Here is a 20,004-nt window from a genome sequence, read left to right on the forward strand (position 1 = left end):
AGCTCACCAGCTTACGCCATTATCCGATGTGTGCTATTCATCACCGATGGTTCTACCCACTTTTAGTATCAAGTCACACACACATACGACCATTTGATAATGGTACTGTCTTCTAGTTAAGTTCGCACATACAATATCTATTTCATCAGCTTGATCGGTCAGCCCCTTATCCTATGTGTTTTTTTTATTTCAGAATGCTCGTTTCTGTACTTTCTATGCAAATATTATAAACTTTTCCTGCCAGTAATGTTTATTACTAAAACAAAAAAGAAAACTCACACATAGATCTACGATGCATTCGTCAAAATTTGGTCTTTCGTTATGTTTTGATTGTTTGAAATAAATTTTGAATATGACGATGCTGCGAATACAATTCAAGGTGTAATTTCCATATTCTCCTCATATATTCTGCTTTCGATCGTTGGAGCGTACATACACACACATACACATACACGCATACATAAGTTTTCTGTACAGAATAATAAAAAATACTCCATCATCCAAACGTGTTGCTGTATTCCAATAGTTGCAACCCATTAATAACTATATTTTTTTCTGAATGTTTTCAAATTACTATTACGTTTGTTCAAATTCATTATTTGTTTGTTTCTGCTAAGTCTTTACATTGTGTTTAACTCTTCATTCTCAATCACCGTGTATCCGATAACGTACTTGGGAGTGGCAAACATGTACGCTAAAGCTTCATGCTTCATAGGTAAAATACTACATTACTGAAAAGCGAACATAAGAATATACATAGTTTACAAACAGATAAGCTAAAAAAACAACCGGTATAATATAACCTTCAGTTCATGTGTACATACGCACAATCAATCTCTTGCATTTGTTTTTCTCTTTTCGTTTACAATTCTTTCTGCCATTAAATAATTCTATATCGCAATTAAACGAACAACACATAAATACAAAAATTACCTTAGTCTTCCAATTAGTTCACCCATATGTTTCTATCCACATAGTTTTCTTCCTTACTTGCCACTATATGCTTATGTTAGATTAAATGATTTTTGTTTTTACCTTCGTGTATCTTTGTTTAGTTTGTCTTTGTTATCTTTACCCTTTTACGTCTCTTCGCTTTAAACATAGTTTTTAAACATCACTTGACTTGTTTACACGAACAGGATCAATGTTTTGGGTTCGTATCGTATGTATCAGTTCTGTTTACTAGAGTTTCTTCACTTTCGCCTTTCATCGTCTCTTTGGGAACGGGTACTACAAGTGAGCAGGCGAGCCCAGCCGAAAGGATGCCGTTGAGATCACCCCCCCTCTTCTCCCCTCTCCCTCGGCATGAAATCTAGTTTTGAATATCGCATAGGAAGGAAGTAAGATCACTGACCACACATTAAGCAATAACGAGAGGCTCGTCATCGGAGAAACTGCGAGGCACCTGATGCTCATGTTCGTCATCGTCCATCGTGCAGCCGATGCGCGTTGCCCCGGTTCGAGTATCGTAATGAGAGTTGGCGAACCGGCTAAATGAGGTTTGTAGTCGACGGTGTCGCTGGAACCCGTACGCAACGACGACAAGAAGCGCAATGGCGACAATCGTTGGCACGATCCACATCCATGCACTAACCCCCGAGGACGACGCAATCTGCATCAGAATTTGCATGTCGTGCTTGGTGAACGATTCCGTCTCAACGATGTCGGAATAAAGGCCCTGTAACATAAATGGTTGCAGAAGCGCGCGTTAGGTTTAACCATCGATAGTTCCATGCAGTGTTAAAATATTCTCCTTACGTGATCCGTTTTTAGTCGTACGCCAACCGTAAACACGCCATTCTCAGTTATCGTTTTCAGTTGATATGGCTCAATGAATACAGGCGGTTCTTTAGCCTGCAGTATGAGTACTGGTGGCACCGAAACATTTATACCATGACCCTCGTTCACAATCACTTCATAGACGAAACTAATGAGAAAATAAAGTAGGAGAGCGAAACGTGAAATATTGGTTGAAATGACGATAGATGTTCAGGATGTTCAAGTATACTTTGCCGGTGTTCTACCTACCCATCGTCCTTGAAGTCTGAAACGGTCTTCCAGTAAACCACGTGTGTGCCGTTGACTTCCGGCCATACCTGCAACTGATAAGGTGATGGAAGTGGGGTCGAGTAAACGATCATGCTGACTGCCTGCGCGTTTGGCAGCATCGTCGATACGGATACTTCATACGCTGCACCCTTTGGAATTTGGCGGAACACATGTGTCAACGTTTTATTCGCCGAGGGCTGGACCGTTACCACGGTAGTTTTATTGAGCATCAAATCGCGTACTTTTACCTACAAAATATAAACGTAAGATCAAAAAAGTTATACACAGGTGGTGTTGTAAAATACATGAGCAGGTGTTGTCGTTACTCACTATGTACGCAGGATAGACGCCCAGGTCCAAAGCACAGCTATGCTGCCATTCGATGGTCATTTCTTGACTAGCTTCAATAATATCGACTGTTAGTTCCTTTGGTGGTAGCGTGCGGTTATAGGCTGTCTCTAGCTTCAAAGGATTACGTCCGAGCGGACCGGGACCAACGGGACCGACGATGCCCACACTCACCAAGTACGACTGGCAAGGCATCAGCCCAGTTAATTTTATGCTGCGATTTGTAGTGTTGATACGTGCGGCTAAAATTGGTGTAACAATTAAACCATATTATCTTCTTCCTATGTAATTTCAACTAAACTTTATTGAAGGATTTGTAATGGCAAACTTTATTGAAGGACGTTATAGCTGATCGTTCTGTGTGGTAACGATTCGATCTAGTTGCCATAGATTGGCAATCTAAAAAAAAAATGTGCACGTCAAATCCATTTCATTTTTCCCCGAATTGAATTCCTTAACACGTTCCGTACCGCGTCACCCAAATATGGGTGACAGCAGTTCTAGTTCTAAAAAGTTTTTGATCCATAAATAAATGAAAATGCAACATAAAAATTATTGTAATATTTTATATAAATATTTTGGGAAGCTAAGTTTTTGCTTGGCCTTTGAAAACAATCGGTTTAACAAATATTATAAATAAATTGTAATTAGAAAAATTGTACTAAAAATCGTGCTAAAAACGCTTGGTACGCAACGTGTTAAACAAAATCGAAAATTGCAATTTCAATACAGGGTTTTCCATTTGATAGCGCAAAATAATCAGATGATCGCAGTACGCAGTAAATGATTCCACAAACGTGACAGATGACTAGCCAAGTGAGGCATGTATACAACAATCGTGGCAGATGATAGCACAAACCGGTACGGATGGTCTGTCAATCGCGCGTATAAACGAATCCACAGCGATTCGACAGACGTGTTGACCCGCGTTGACTTACGTTTATACGATTTTGTACTTCACTGACACCATCGCACCACTGGCTTGTGCTATCATCTCCCACAATTGTGATATCATCTGCCACGATTGTTGTATACATGCCTCACTTGGCTTGTCATCTGCCACCTTTGTGGAATCATCTACTCCGTTTGGTATCATCTGATTATTTTGTCCTATCAAATGGTAAACCCTGTATTATATACATCCTCGTCGCAATCGTCGGGAGTCCACGACAGCCGAGCGGTAGCGCCGGTGCTGTATGAGAGGACTGACTATCTACGTACTCAAAGGGAAAAAGTTTTGTAAGCTCTTCATGGGGTAGGCATGACCTGACTGTCGTTACGCTATGTAGGAGAAGAAGAAGATGCAATCGTCCTAGCAGGACTTTCCCAAATTCCAGCATTGTTGTTCATCCAAACGAAATTATGTCGGAAAGAATCGATTGGATAGGCGTAGACTATGTTTAGATGTTTATAATAGTCTGCCACAAAAATCGGCCCATGAGCGCCGGGGCTCACCACCTCGACGGGACCCTCCCAACCGAGACCGGACCTTCCCCTGCACGAGAGGACTGACTACCTACGTACACATAGGGTAAAAAGTCTCGTGAGCCCTTAACGAGGCAGGCATGACCAACAAGGTCGTTACGCTAAGAAGAAGAATAGTCTGCTTGGAATTGAAAAAAAGTAAGGAAAAGGATAACTATAATACTACTTAATTTAGTTGTACCTACCTTCAAAAAGGGCATCCATACTGGTACCGTAATACACGCCGTATATCACCTTGGACACATCAATGCCCTGTGGTTCGTTCCACTCCAATAATGCGTATTCATCGGTTTTTTCCTTCAACACAACGTTCAGAGCTGGCAGAGGATCGCCTGCGAAGTTCACAATCTGTGTTTCGTGCTGGCCGAAAAAGTTCTTAGCATACGCTGCCACCTTGAAGACGTACTGCGTGCCCGGTACTAGGTTATCCAGCGTGACCGAGGTCACATTTTGAACTTTGATGGTCGGCAGCACCGGGTACATTTGTGGTAGAATCGGCACCACAATGTAGCCTTCCGCATTGGCCACCGGTTTCCACGTCAGCGTCACCGATTTGGCCGTTTGGTTGAGCACCTTGATGTTGGTGACTTTCTCCACAAACGATGTTCCATCGAACTTCAGTGAAACCATTTTCGACGGCACCGACTCGTGCTTACCGTTGCGCGCTTTCACCCAAAACTGGTACACGACGTCGGGTATGAAGTCTTTATCGATGATAACGCTTGTTTCCGATGCGCTCACTTTGACGTTTAGCGCAGGGATAACATTTTTCGACTGTGACTGGAAGTAAACCGTGTAGCCGTCGAGGTGGCCGTTTACTTCTTTAGGTGCCTCCCAGCTAACCAGGACGCGTGATCCGTTTTGCTGGATGACTGATACGTTGAGTGGATCAGTTGGTGCTACAAAAAGTTAATCAATCGAAACATAGAGTTATCATTCAATTTCATATCAATCCAGCCGTTTTTCAGTGGACGTACTGCCTTCGGTGGTCGCAATGTCGTAGTAGATGTACGGAGGGGTGACCTTCGACTGGCCCTTCACCCGAACGTATGTTGTCACCTTGTACATTGTGTACGGTTTGAGATTGGTGAAACGATACTCCGTCTCGTTGATCCAGTTGGTTGCATTCTTCCAATCATTGCCGTAGTATATTGAGGGTAGATATTCTAGCGCAAGATTTGCCGTTAGTGGAATCCACCAGAATATCAGGAAACTAGTCGAATTAAGCGAACGTTGGTCAACACCAATCTGCGTAACCTGGTTTAGATCGAGCGCAGTAGTTTAAAAGAAATCACAAATGTATCAAACGAAATACGATCTTCACGGTTATCTTTGAGACTTACTTGATAATGTCGTTCTTTTTTGTAATCGCCACAATTCTCCTCGTCCGTTCCATCATAGCAGTCCACTTTTCTATCGCACAGCACCGTCAGCGCAAAGCAAGTATTATCGCAAGGAAATACTCCCGGGTTAGTGCTACAATTTTTATCCGTCGTAGAAGATCTATAAAAAAAAGAAAAGTGGAAATGATGGAGGATTACTCAATGCTTATAGACGTTGATTGCAGTCGGCTTTCTTATGTAAGATGTGATGGTGGACAACTTACATCACACCACAAAGGTGTCAAAGAAAACAAAAGAGAGTATCTCAAAGTCAAGTATTATAGAAAAAGGATCCTCTCTGTGCTTGATTTTTACCAATAAAACTGTGTACTTACGTATTGGGTTTGAATTTGCAATCCTCGTCGCTACCGTCGGCACAGTCCTGTACTCCGTTGCACAAGCGGTCCATCGGTAAGCACATGCCATCGGTACGGCAACGGAAGTTACTATTGTTGCACACCTTATTACCCTGGCAGTGCTGCTCGTCTTCGCCCTGCGGACAATCGTGGTAGCCATCACAGACGAACCGCTTCGAGACGCACGACCCAGAGTTGCAGCGGAACTCGTGTAAACCGCACACTCTGTCCTTGCGGCGGGTCGGTGGTGGTGGGCGCGTTGATGTTATCACCGTTGTACCCGGTTGTTGTCCAGTCGTCCCATTGGTACCCTTTTCCGTATCGCCACACCCCTGTTCGTCGGAGTGATCTTCGCAGTCGTTCACCCCGTCACACTTCCACCAGTACGGCACGCACCGATCGTTGTTGCATTTGAACATCCAATCGTGACAGCTCTGGCCGGGATTAAAGTTGATGGTCGGTTTCTTTGTCGGTGGATCCTTGGTGGTGCTGTTGGCCGTGCCACCAGCGTTGATTGCGGGACAATCCACCTCATCGCTACCGTCCTTGCAATCCTTCTCGCCATCACAATGCCACGTTTTGTAAATGCATCTGCCGTCACTCACGCACGTGAACATCCACTGTTCGCACTTGTTGCTGGTGCAGTTTCGCTCGTCCGAGCCATCCGCACAGTCGACCTCCGTATCGCAGCGCCACTGGTTCGGCAGGCAGTTGCCCGTCGCATTGCACCGGAACTCGTCTGCTTTGCACTCCACGCGCGTTGCGTTCTTCTTGCGGCAATCCTTTTCATCCGAGCCGTCCCGACAGTCGTCCTCTCCGTCGCACACCCAGGTCGGCTTAATGCAGTGCCCGTTGTCGCACGCGAATTCATCCGGCTTGCAGTGCGGTGTCTTGCAGTTCTGTTCGTCGCTTCCATCGTTGCAATCCTTGTCAAAATCACACACAAAGTACTTCGGAATGCAGTTACGGTTCTCCTTACAGGTGAACATATGAGGCGGGCAAGCAGGTTTGTTTACCGGGCATCCTTCCTCGTCGCTGTTGTCCTCGCAATCGTTGTCGCCATCGCATCGGTAGCTCAGTGGGACGCACAAACTATTGGCGCAGTCGAACAGTTTTGGGCCGCAGGACTTGCTGCTACCTCGGGAGCATCCATTAATTTGCAGTGTCGTCCCGGCCGGACAGTTGCACCGCTGCCCAACCAGCTCCATACTGTCCGGACAGAGACAAGTGTGGTTACCCTTTGGTAAGCCAACGCACATGTGCGCGCAATTATTTTCGGCACAACCATTCGTGCCAGCTTGGATCGTGTGGCCGTACACCTTCATGTCCATCGAGTTTAGCATGTTTTCCGCTATGAGCTGCACCATAACACCATGGTCTTTGTCCGCCGAAAAGACAGAGTTCTTCTTCCAATCATCCCAGTACATCACATCCTTCATCACGGCCACTGCGAACGGATGTTGCACGTACGGGTCCGCCTGCAGTACCTTGTGGAAGTTTTTTCCATCGAGATCGCTGCTAGCGATGTAGTCCTTGCTCGCGTCCACCCAGTACAATCGCTGAGCCATGTAGTCAATCGTTACCCCGTTCGGCCACGCGACGTCCGGCTTAGTGAACAGCTCACGAACGTCCGTGCCGTCCATGTTAGCGCGCGAAATCGATGGCCGTATCGAGTTCCAATCCGTCCAGAAGATGTAACCCTCCATCGGATGGACGACGATGCCACGCGGCTTATTGAGATGCTTATTGTCAATGATCGTGCGCCGCAGGTGAGAAGGCCGGTGGGCGTCCCAGGCCGTTAGAACCGTGCCAGGCGGTGGAATGCGCAACGCTTCGATCATCAGCCGCATCCCGTCGACAAAGTATAGCACTTCCGAGATCCAATCGTACGACATGCCCTCAACCGACGACAGCCCGTTGTCCAACAGCGTTTCGGGTGTAAAGTTTCCATTCAAACACAGACGCCCAATCACGTCCGTCATGATGTCCGCCCAAAACACACAGTTCCGCTTCATGTCGAACTCGATCGCGATCACGTTCTTCAGCCCTGGAATGGCAAACTCCATGCGACTGTTGTTGTTGCGTAGATCGATGCGGGAAATTTTCTCCCGCTGCGCCACAATAAGAAACTCCTCCGACTGTTGCATTGGGCAGGGGATAGACTGTGGCAGAAACTGTGAAGCAAAGCCGTCGACGCACACATCACCTTCAATTTTTCGGTAGCCTCTGGTTCGGTTGTAATATGCACCCGGTTTGCAGCTTTTCGGTACCTCATACGGATCAAAGCTCATGAGTGTCTTGTTTCGGACGCACGACGATCGCTTCTGGCCACTTCGCACAAACCCGTAGTCGCACTCAAAGTCCCAGGTATTGCACTCGCATACCTCCTGCCGGATGGGCCGCTCGTAATCGATTCCATTGTGACAGTTCGCGTGTGGCTTTCGTCGCTGATACGTGTCCTGACGTCCCAGTACACACGGTACGAACGAATCGCTGGAGTACGATCCCGGTGCCCAGAATTTGTAATCATCCTCGGTGCAGTTCGAGGTAAACGCATTCTTGAGATCAAGCTTGATAATCAACCAACGGTGCTCCTCTTGCTCTGACCCGAACAGCGTAAAGATGGTCCCGTTAGCTTCCGGCTCCGTCATCAGCCCGTACACCTTCAGCTGCTTGCCGATGAACGGAGTCGAGTGCCAGCGCTCTCCTTCGTCCGTCGAGTAGAGTATTTCGTTGGTTTCACCCTTCGACTTGAAGTACTTTACTGCCACCAGTAGCCCCCCGTGGTCGCCCATGTTGAAAAAGTGGTAATTTTTTAGAATTTGTTTCCATGTCATGCCGGCATCCCGCGATATGTACACACCCGGATGGCCCTTCATTGATTTTCCTACTACACCCGACGCCATGATAACACCTGGGGCCGATTTCGAGCTCATGATTGTCACCGATCTGGATAAATGAATTTAAAAAAAAAAGAAGTTATAACCATTTCAAACTCGTCACTGCAATATTATCTTAAACTAAAAACTCTACTTACCTCGTCACCGGATAGAGCGAACAAAATTTCTGAGACAAATGGAGACTACAGTCTTTACCACAGTTCAACAGTGGCTGCCCCTCGTCATCCGCATCCGGGGCTTTTATCGGTCGCCACGTGTTCCCATGATCAAACGTAATAACCGATACCAAATAGTCCGGGGTAATCGTTTCCGCAACCGGAACACGATTCATCTTCGACGCAATATAAATTCCCCGCAGTCCCTCCACTCGGTATACATCAGTAAAGGCCGTATCGGAAGATTTCCTGTTCGGGATTAAATAGAAGAAAAAAAGAAAAACAATAGCTGAGCGTCAAAGCATTGGTATGCCAGGTGATGGTTTTCCGGTATCAAATACTCACACCAACCAACTGGACCGCCAGTTTAAATCTGGAATATAGCTGAAAACATTCTCCAGACTCGGTACGAACTTTATATCCGTCATATCATCGTTGGACTCGGAAACGTATAGGTGAGAGATGCGCTCCGTGTGCACCACCGAAATCATGATCCGGCGTCCCTCGACGTCGGCCACGTGGTAACCGCGAATGTCTAGCTCGGTTTGGAAGTCGGCCTTTACGAACTTGCCGCGCTTGTAGGATATGAGCAGCTGGGTGCTATTAGGAAGCCGCTGCGAAGCGAACATGAAGTCCTTTTTAATATGGAAATCTTCAACCTTCTCGATCAGCACATTAAACTGGCGGTTGCCGCTGTACAGATCGGCCGCATTGAAGAAAATTACCGACGACGTGTCTGAAACGAAAAAGAAAACACACACACACATATATACCATAAATGACGGGAAGCAAGCAACCATCCATGCCAGCTGGAGCATACTTACTGGTCGGTTCTTTTCGCTCCACGTAGAGATGTATTGGAACGCCTTCGCCCGAGGACCAAACGAATGATTTGACATAGCTTTGGAGCAGCGTGAATGACGCACCGAAATCAGTCGTATAGTATAGCTGAGGAATAGGGAAACAAACTATGATACCACAATATAAGAAACATAAGAAAAAACATACCTTGCGCTGGGGATCACGCTTGTCCAAAACGAGGAAGGTCCGACTGTCGGTATCATAAAATGTCACATCTGAGGGTGTGAAATCGAGCATCCTCACGGTTATCGTTTTTCCATAATCTTCCGAAGTGAAGATGGCTTGATTTCGGGGATCGATGAAAACAATCTGCAGTGGAAATTAAGATGGTTACAAAAATTTCACAAATTTGGTTGGGAATGCTAACGAATGAGATTACAACATTACTAAACTTACGGTATTATATTTATGATGGGTAAAAAATTGCTCCACCGTAGAGTTCACCATGGTGCCGTTGATTTTGAGCATGAACTGTTTCGTTTTGTCCTCGAACGTGTCGCCATAGTCGTTCGACATGAAGATACGAGATGGTGGCGGTGGTGGAGACTTCATGTCCGTATCCGGTGGCTCTCGTGCAAGACAGATCATAATATCCGTTCCTTCACCCAACCAGTGCACGATCAGCTGCCCGTGCGAATCGTTGAGCTGAGTGGTCTGGAAAGGAAGAGGCAAATGAAATATCATTAGATTCGAATCGAATGAAAACTACAACGTAAACGCGATTTCGATTAAACCAAGCTTTCCAGCTTCGCTAATGACTTGTTGGCAAGCATCTAACAGCCGATCGCTGCCGTGTTTTTTACCTATTGTGTTTCGAAGTAGATCATGTTAACGTTGATTTACAGAAAGACAAACATTTTTCCAAACAAGTTGCGAATAAAGAGAAAATTCGATATTCTAATTCATGTACACTGCTTCTAGTTATTAAATTTGTTTTATTTTAATGGATCAACATCCCCGAGTGGGACTAGGCCGCGCTCTGCGAAGAGAGTTACTGTGACCGACAGACAGTATAGCACAAATCGATGGTCAACCGTTCGTAATTTCGGGGGGTAGATTCTAGATTCGATTATTATATTTTTATTCCCATAAATTTATTTCAGAATTAATACAGTGGAATGCTCAACCAGTTGATAAATTAATTCTTTTTTCAATCTTTGCAAAAAAAAGGCTTCAGAAGACGATTGTATAGTGAATGGATTGCACCATTTCACATAACCGTCGATTAAATTCTACAAGATGCACGGATAAGCATTTTTTAATAAAGCAAATAATCCATCAGTCTTACTTAAATATTTACTTTCGAAAGTCAAAGGGAAACAGCATGCATGTGCAAAGACGTGGGTGGTGGAAGTTTGTTTACTTTCATAAATCTGAAGTAAACCTTGGCTGTTTAATTTATGATGCAATTTAATACAAAGTGCTAAAGAATAAAACGGATAGTATTTCAGATCATGTTTTCAATGCAATGATTAAATAAGTCAAATATTATACTATGGACATTAATATGTTGACCAGGGTCCAATGATTATACGTATGGCCAAATAGGAAATGAAATTTTTGATCAATAAAAACGTGGAACAGATAATTTTTAAATAATATCAAGTTCTTCCCAAACGTTTTGTAAATTACGGCAAAGTAGAAGCTGCGCCTCTTGAATTAATTGGAATGCTTTGCTCACATCAGTTTTAAGTTTATTTTTTTTTTTTTATGTGGCACGACATCCCCTAGAGACAAAGTCAGATGAGTTAGAGACAAAATGATATGAGTTAGAGACAACTGTCGATTAGCTATTTCAATACCAGTTACTTTAGAGACAACAGTTAATGAGCTATTTCAAAATAACGTGCGTTAGAGACAAAATCACCCGTTTTCGAGACAAAGTTGGCTGGCAAATCTGTAAAATTTATAAATATTAAATTTTTAATTTATAATCATTCACATACTCAAACTACATTTACCGATATTTACGTATTTACTAAACAATCTACATTCGCTTGGATAGTCGGTAGTTTTAATTTTAAAAGATTGTAAAATTAAAACATGTTATGAATTCTTTAAAAAAATAACTATAATAACGTCCATACTTATTAGCTTATGCTTGGCAAATCATTTGTTTTCGCCTAGAGGCAAAATCTATACTCCTTACAGGCTGATCAACCACAACTGGTGCCAACTGGCAACGCAAGCAAAATTTAGTGGCAACCACTATAAGTCATCGCATACCAACCACTACGTCGTATCGTTAAATATGAATGAAAAAAAAAGTAATTGCCACATGAAGTAAGTGAGTTACTTCCGTTCTTACGAAATTTCGCACGACATCATTCAACTAAGTTGCGTTGATTTATCGACGCTACTGGAGAAAATTCCAAACAGTATTTACTACGATAGTGACAATCTGGGGAACGAGAAAGAAAAAGACTAGACGTTTCCGGCGACTGATGCCCTTCAACTGAGTGGAATGTCTCGATAGTCCTTGTTGCTCCAGCTCCGTCATCATTAGAGCACTTTTTCCGGGAAGCATACAGTTTCAGAGTGATAATTTAACAATTAGAATGTCGGCATCATTTACGTTGCCGAAGCCAACTTCAGAGCTTTTTGCGCATTTTCTTCCATTGACTAGTGAAATGACTCATTTACAAACTTCCCGAGACTCGATGCAATGGATTATCTAAGAATAGCTGCACTATTTTTCATCAAGCTGGGAGATTAAAATATTGAAAACAAAATATTGTAACCTATGATTATGTTTACTAGTTGTAATAACAACATTTTTACAGATTTTTAAAATGCAACCATGAACATGATTTTGACTGTGCGTTCGGCTCCATTTGATAACGAACGAGTTCTTTGTTCGCGTTCGACTGCTAATGACGCGCGGTTGCTCGGTCAGCTACTTTTCCAATTCTGTATCACAATTGCCGTCAACAGCGGCGCAGTGTCACACATTTCAAAATGCTCCAATTTTCTTGCTTACAAAGAAATGCTCAAATGGGCTTCTCCTTCGCTAAAATGACACCGAATGGCGACAATTTTCGTTTCTCTTTACGTCAACTGAACCGGCCCCACCAATCCAATGTGTCGTGTCTGCATATTTTATCCCATGTCATTTGTTTGTTTTATTTGGCAGTAAACTTTTCAATATTTTGTTCTTTGTAAGTGGAATTGTGACCACACAGATATAACATTACAACTATCTAGGTATTTACTGCGTAAAGTAGAATGATGGATGGGAAACAAACATTTTGACACGAAGAACGGAAGCCACAAGAGTAGCGAAAATTACGGGACAAAATTCCACAGTTACTAAATAGGGATTGCATCGCTATTGCGGTATCGTGCTCAGTCCGTCACGTTACGGCTTTACGGACACGAAAATAGAACCATACTAGTGCAATTTTATTCCATTTCATTAGCCATATTTTCTCGCCTGCCTTTGCTACACTGCAGCATGTGAATGGATGTCACAAGGTATGCATCGAGTTTTAAGTCAATCAAACGGAAACTTGTTGCAAAACAACCACTTGCTAAATTTGGTATGGTATTGATTTCAATGTTAAAGGTGTATGTTTATGCAAAATCCTCGCTTCTCAGTAGTTCCACATCCAACAGCTGATGGGAATGGTAAATTAATTTGCAAACCCTACATTCTACCAACCCGCCAAGATTCCCCCCTAGTGACAAAGGAGGCAAACAAATGCCAATGATTCACTGCGCAGCCCAGTATCAGTCTAGTTGATAGCGTAAGACGATTCCGGTCCGCCTTTCGCATTGCATTAAGCGGTCGTATTCCGCTGACGGCGCGCGAATGGACTATGGCACCGTTCTGATTCGGACGAACCAGCAAGTTTTGCCGTTGCTAAACTGTACACCAGCAGCGTCGGATGGCATTGTGGCGGTCCTGATCTTTGATTAGTCAACAGTCTTAGTCAGAAGGCTGTAGGGACTAGCGATAATGTGTGGTCCGAAGTCGGTTAGCCGCAGCCGATTGAAGCTTCCCAAATAAACACCGGTGAAGCAGAAGAACGAGCTAGGCAGAAGCGGGTGTTGCAATGCATTTAACATAATTGAATCGATTTGATTGTGAAGTTGTGAAGTTTTAAAAGCACATTTGTTGGCATATGAATGCTTTTAATAGAAATTGATCAAAATGTGTGATGGGTTTTTTTCTTTACGGAAAAGACGAGTAATTGCAACTGCTGCATGTGTCACCTACCACCGGTCTTTAAGATCTTATAAGAGTAGGGATTAGATAATCAGCATATAGTAGACATAACATTAGAAACCAACTGTTTGGTAATACTATTCGGCAGTTAAACCCCTTAGAAGCCTTAGAAAATAAAGAAGAGCAGTTCAGTTCTGTCTGAAGCGAGAACGATTCAATTGAATAAAATAATACGATTGATAAGGTCTTTATTGGACATTTCCGGGCTGGAGTAACGAGTCATCGGTAGCGCGGGTTTGTGTTTCGAATGCAACAGTACAGCAATCTCTCGGAGGAAATCAAACCGCTCAACACGTGTTGGCATATGCAGTGCCGGCAATAGAGCAGCCACAACACATCCGTAAGTCGTGCGCAGCCCTAGCTTAGTTGAATCATCGCGCTAATCTTGCCACAATTATCTGTGTTCCGTATAAGCGTGAAAGAAACGCATTACCCGATTTAACATACAAGAAAATCCGAAGAATGTCCCATGCAGGATATAATTAACAATTTATTGCAAATTTGCTAACCACCATCTGGCAAAGGCTTATGTCAGTTGATACCTTGAACCATGATTAGTATGGGTTGCGAATTGACAAAAATGTCAAGCGAAAATTAGGACAACTTGTACTGCATTTTATTTGAAGTGTGCAGTACAAAAAAAAATTTGCGTTTTTCAGTGGAGCTGTGACTGAATTGGATAGTCCAAAACATGCCTAGAAACAAGCAATAGGACAACTATAAATACGTCTTGTTTGAAGTTTGCAATAAATTCCTGCGATTTAATGTTTTGTGTGCTGCTGGGACATAAAATGAACATCAGAAAACATGCCGCTTATTTGTGTAAACAACCTGGTTAAGCTAGTAAATAATGTATGAACAAATTGTATTTACAAATTTATAAATACTTTTTAATGGTTAATTTTCTCATTTTTCTAACGAAAACTAACTAAACAGCACGTTAACACTAGTTCTGTCTAATTGCAAAGTCGGGAATAAATTATAGGTAAAAATGTTCGTCTTACATGACTGTAAAAAAAAACCAAAAATTTGATGTATTAATTAGATTGGGATTTCCACCAGAGGAAACGCGAAAATTAAAACAACGATTCTTCCCGACACAAACAACCATTTCCTTATCAAGTCTTATCATAGGAAAGTCCTGCTCCGATGACTAATTTGAAATTACGGGTTTTTGTTTAAATATTAAAATCTAAATTACTAGGAAAAAATGGATGCATTCTTTACTGGAGAGTTTCACCACATTATCAACCATTGATAACTGGCGGTGTTAACCAAAACTGTGCTAAAATATCTGCCCAATCCGGAAAGTGGTCCTTATTAGCTAGTAGGGAAATGTAAGATGTACTTGAGGTTGTGCAATTGATGGCGACCGTTGTATGAATGGAGCAGAGTTGGATGCGGTTGTTCTGGTGCGTTATGCCCAAATGCCCCCAAAATCGTTTGATGATCTATATATTTAATATCGTAAAATACTTTCGTCCCTCTCAAACCTATGTAGGGATAAGCGATGGAACTCATCATCATATCACCATACCATTCGCTGGACGGCAAACTTTAAGATAATGTTTTTGATATTAAATGAAAAATATTCTTGTATAGTGTAAGCCTTTTGTAAATTAAAATGAAAATTTTGAAAAAAAAAATTATTTTTTTTCAAAACTTCAACATACATCATCCGTGAAAAAAGTTCAATTTGATTTTATTTGAGTTTTTAAAATTTTTATTTAAAACAACCTGACTATCTACATAAAAAAAAGGTTGCCTAACCCTGACCAGAATCCCCTTTGAGGTGAATAGTGGAGTTGTGTCAAGTGATGATATGCTTATTCAACATTACAAGCTTATCATGGACCAACAAACCAACTTGAAGAATATCACATTACATGTTACAAACCGTGCCACTACATTTCATTTTAGTTTGTGTAATTCAGGGGCTATGTAATATTATGCTACTAATGTTAATGTTAATGTTAGTAATGGTGTTAATTTTGTGAAAGAACTTCATTCGTTCAAATACGAAGGTAATTATATACACAAGATTTGCTGCAGGTTTGCTAACAAAAAGATGATGATGATGATGGAATAAAACTATGAATGTTTTCCAATATTAAACTAAAACAAAAGTGCCACCAACTCTGTAGAATTGAAAATGCAAATACTGTAGATATCCTATGTCCCTAATGATCCAGTTCTTATAATGATTGTTTACGTTTAACAAAGCGTTACTTTAACAATGAAATTGCATTAATTCGATTGAAAATAATGTACAAAGCAAATGATTACCTCTTGCAAATATGTCAGGGAGCTATTAGTAGCTTTAAGTTTTCATTTTTATCTTATCATATCAAGTATAGGGTAAGTGCTCACATAGTGGTAGTACCAATGGTGGTTGTAGTGGAATAAAATCCTAGCTCTACATTGAAAAAATACGATAGAGATATTTACTATTATATGACAAATGTTCTTTAATCCTCTGCTGAGTGTTCAAAAGATAAACCTTCCCATTTCGTAATAAATCAAAGCTTCAAAATTCATATTTTCTAAACAGATTCTAATATTTAATATGCTGAATTTCTTAAGAATATATCAGGTATGCCATGATTTCCATTAGGCTATAAATCACTGCAAAATGCATTGGCCTATGAGAGGTCTATCAAACCAATGCATTGGTCTATGACCAAGTCCATGAGCAATTTTGCCGTTCGGTTTGACATATGCTTCAAGAATAAATTATAAAATTTCTGTACTACCACCACTATAGGTGCACGATACCACAACTATAGGAACAACCGATTACGAAGAAATGTACATTTTTTTATGTGTAATTTTAATGGTTTAATTACATGACTAAATGCACCACTATTGGTATCGTCACCCTATTACCCCCCGCAATGAAGACACAATTTCCACCCACGATTGTTATTACGATTACTAAATAAATCTTTCATTTGTTCATACCTTCCCAAAAATGCATGTAGAAAACATTCTACCAAATTGTAACAGGGCAACCTTGAACTGTTTCAACGAGAATCAAATAAACTGTGTTTAAATCGTAAATCCCTATGTGTTAAGGGAGTGAAAAGAATCAACGAAAAACGAAATAAAACGCACATTGTGACTCAATGAGTCTTTCCATTTGGTACTAATCAAAAAGTGTCAAAGTTTCTGGTTTGCAGAGCAAAATTACATTTGTTTATCAAGGGTAGCTGATAAGAAAAGAGACCCGACCATACACAGGACAAAGGACATTAGCTTGTGCCGTATCAAATCGAACCCGAAAATATTTGAATATGTTCGTTTTTTCGTGTTTGAATGTTCGTGATAAATTTTTTTGCAAGCTCATAACGTTTTCATCTGCGCAAGTACAAATTGGCGAAGTACAAAGACACACACACACCCTCGGGTGGTTGGAACGGATTTATCTACGAATCTACGTTTGTTTACAGATGTTCCTCGGCTATCAAATCACACTGCGGGGCGAGACTTTGCTATCGCGCTGGTTCTTTGTTTTCGTTACGGGTATTGATGCGCGAATTGCGAGTCAGTTTCCGTTTCGTATCATGTTGGCGTCAGCCTATATGCTGCTTCTAGAGAAACAGCTGTCAAAAAGGTGGTTTGCTTGAAAAAACAAACGGAACATGGCTAAGGATTAACGATTAAAATACAGATGCGTATCCATTCAAAGTTGCAACATTTTACCATTTCCGTGTGACTGTTTCCAGTCGTTGGAAGAGCTGATACTTCTCTACTTCTTAATAAGCGAACTTTTACTGAAGTAACTTCAACCTATGAACTTCATCCGATGGAATCAAAGCGCTTGAAAGAGAAATAGTTTTCGAATCCATACGAATTTAATCTTTCCATACAATGAGGATTTGTAAGACGTGCAGGTATTTCACAACTGCACCTTCGCTCTGTGACCAATGCAGTCCAACAACCCGAGCTTGGTTATTTTTTTGGTGTCTGTGTATATTTGTCAATGTGTGTGTATATTACACTTTTCTACTTTGATAACAACAGTAGTTCGGAGGAAAAACAAAGCAATTGGTGCTGGATTGGTTAAAAATTGAGGGCATCCCTGATATTCTATGAAACAAACAAATAAATAAAAACCATTGCTGACAATATTAGGTCAGTCAATGTAAAAGCATCTGTTCGTTCGGCGTCCCCGAAGGTAAATTCCCTCCGGAGGAATCGTAGACAAGTGATAACATTACAGGCCACTTACCTTTGCTGCGATTACCGGCGACGTTGAAAACTCCGTTGATACCGTGTTCTTCTTCGTGGCTGTCGAAGTGTTGGTGCCGGACGTCGCAGTGGAGGTGCTGTTTTGCACCGTGCTGCTGCTGCTGCTCTTGACATTCGAAGAAGTATCTCGGCGAACGCGCACCAATTCTTCCCGAAGGAACGTGGACCGCTCGAGCAGTGCGGCCACCTCGGGGTCGGTGGTTTCGCTGTCCGCCTCATCGTTCGTCGAGATGGTCAACGTGCGTGGTAGCCTGCGGGCCACGTCGATGTCCGGTTCCACGTGTAGAATAGACGGCGGATCGCCGTACCGAACGGCGGTGTGCTGCTCCGTTGGCAGTACGAATCCGTGTAGGCAGAGGATGGCCAACAGCGCGGCCAGCCTCCGCCACAGCGCTAGATGCGCCATTTTGCTTCTCCTCTTGTGCCTGCGTTTGCCTCTACTCTTTATGTGTCGCGATTAACGATGGCGTATCAAAAGATTCTACTCTCGCTGGGGAAAAACGGCTGGCCGAAGTACGACTGTTTCCACCTTCAGGCAGTTTCGCTAAAGCCACTGCACACAGTTTACGCACACAGGCACGAGAAAAAAGTACGTCGTTGTAATCCTTAAAAATTCAAAACATTTATACTGGTCGTATTTAGAACAGTCCTAAACCACAGCCGAACTTAGAGTGGTTGCAATATTATTGTGCATCGATCGCACACAAATCGTCCTACAGTCACTGCTCCTGTCATCTGTAACAGATCCAAGAATTCAACAAAAAAAAACTAATCTGTATTCACACGTTCGGCACACACACACACAAGCATTTGGCAGCAGTTTCACAACAGATTCTCGTCCTCAGGACGATGCGTCGTGCGGTGTTGATTTTCCTTCTATTAAGTCCTCTTGCTTCCACTCCGCTGCGGGATGTTATATTGTGCTGACCCGCATTAAACGGAACACGAAAACACACCAACACACTCAGTCCCGTGCCCGCATACCAACAAGCGGTTTTACTGAAAAGAACGTTGCTCCTAGGGGCTATGAACTAGACAGTGGTACATCAAAAGAACATTCGACGTACCGCCACCTCGTAATCGTAAGCATTACCGTGTACATCGGTTATAATTTGCGTCGAAAAACAACAAAACTATGCCTTGTGCGGAATATTACTCAGTGTATACGTTCAATGTTTTGATCAGCCGGAAAGCAACTGGCTGGTGCAGGTTGTTGCTTACCAGTTCACAGAAAAAGTACCGTAAATCACAGCAAGGCAAGCGGCCGGCACAGCAAACACGCTTGTGTGTCAAACAGTTGAGCTAAAAATTGAGCCAGAAACCACGAATTAACCACACTGCCGCCAAATGGGCAAAACCAGTGACGTGTGTTGGCGTTGCAAAAAATGTTCACGAATTCTATCGTTTCTGCCACTTTGCAACTAAACTTTTCTCCACCCCAATTAGCTACAAACATCAGTTACACAAACACTCGCATACACAAGTTTGTTCCGATGAACGAATGACACTCCCGAACCTTCCGCGATGGAGTTCCAACTACAACTGACACTTCTTTGAAGTGCGATCTCATTGGGCCTATGGTTCCATGTAGCAAATCCGTTCCATCATCATGGTGATCTGTTCCATCCGATTCCCGAAGTTCCGATACTAAGTCCAAACATGTAATCCAAATTTAAAAGCACTGTTATTCTGTAAAACATGAATCTTGATCAGCAAAAATAAATATTGAAGTTGTAACTTGTAAAGCGCCGACCGGTCGATTAATATAACCTTTAAATCGAAAACTTTTGTCCTGAATCAACAGACCAAATGTGAAAACTATTTAATCAAGATTTAAAATGATTACGAATGTCATTGAATCACGCTTATTGATTTTAAACTGATAAAGCTCGAACCATTCAGATAAGGCTGTACTGGCAAGCTAAATAAACGCATAACTTGCCGTGTTTTCCTATTTTTAAGCGCTATGCGCAAATTGCACTGCTTTTC

At 42.3% G+C, this 20,004-nt stretch overlaps 1 protein-coding gene across 1 annotated transcript; it reads right to left on the reverse strand.

The window, feature by feature from the left end:
* Positions 1-101: 101 nt before the first annotated feature.
* LOC131260497 (sortilin-related receptor-like) lies at positions 102-19,341 on the reverse strand. The gene is made up of 15 exons (XM_058262238.1): positions 19,237-19,341; positions 17,996-18,620; positions 9,933-10,190; positions 9,684-9,845; positions 9,500-9,623; positions 9,021-9,411; positions 8,658-8,924; positions 5,600-8,569; positions 5,226-5,385; positions 4,860-5,139; positions 4,068-4,781; positions 2,380-2,639; positions 2,029-2,297; positions 1,759-1,927; positions 102-1,678 (listed from the first exon to the last, which is right to left on the reverse strand). Exons 2-15 carry the CDS (start codon positions 18,419-18,421, stop codon positions 1,361-1,363), a joined length of 6,768 nt encoding a protein of 2,255 aa, XP_058118221.1. The 5' UTR covers positions 18,422-18,620; positions 19,237-19,341; the 3' UTR covers positions 102-1,360.
* Positions 19,342-20,004: the final 663 nt, after the last annotated feature.

Source organism: Anopheles coustani, chromosome 3 (assembly GCF_943734705.1).
Source record: "Anopheles coustani chromosome 3, idAnoCousDA_361_x.2, whole genome shotgun sequence".
Taxonomy (NCBI): Eukaryota; Metazoa; Arthropoda; class Insecta; order Diptera; family Culicidae; genus Anopheles; species Anopheles coustani.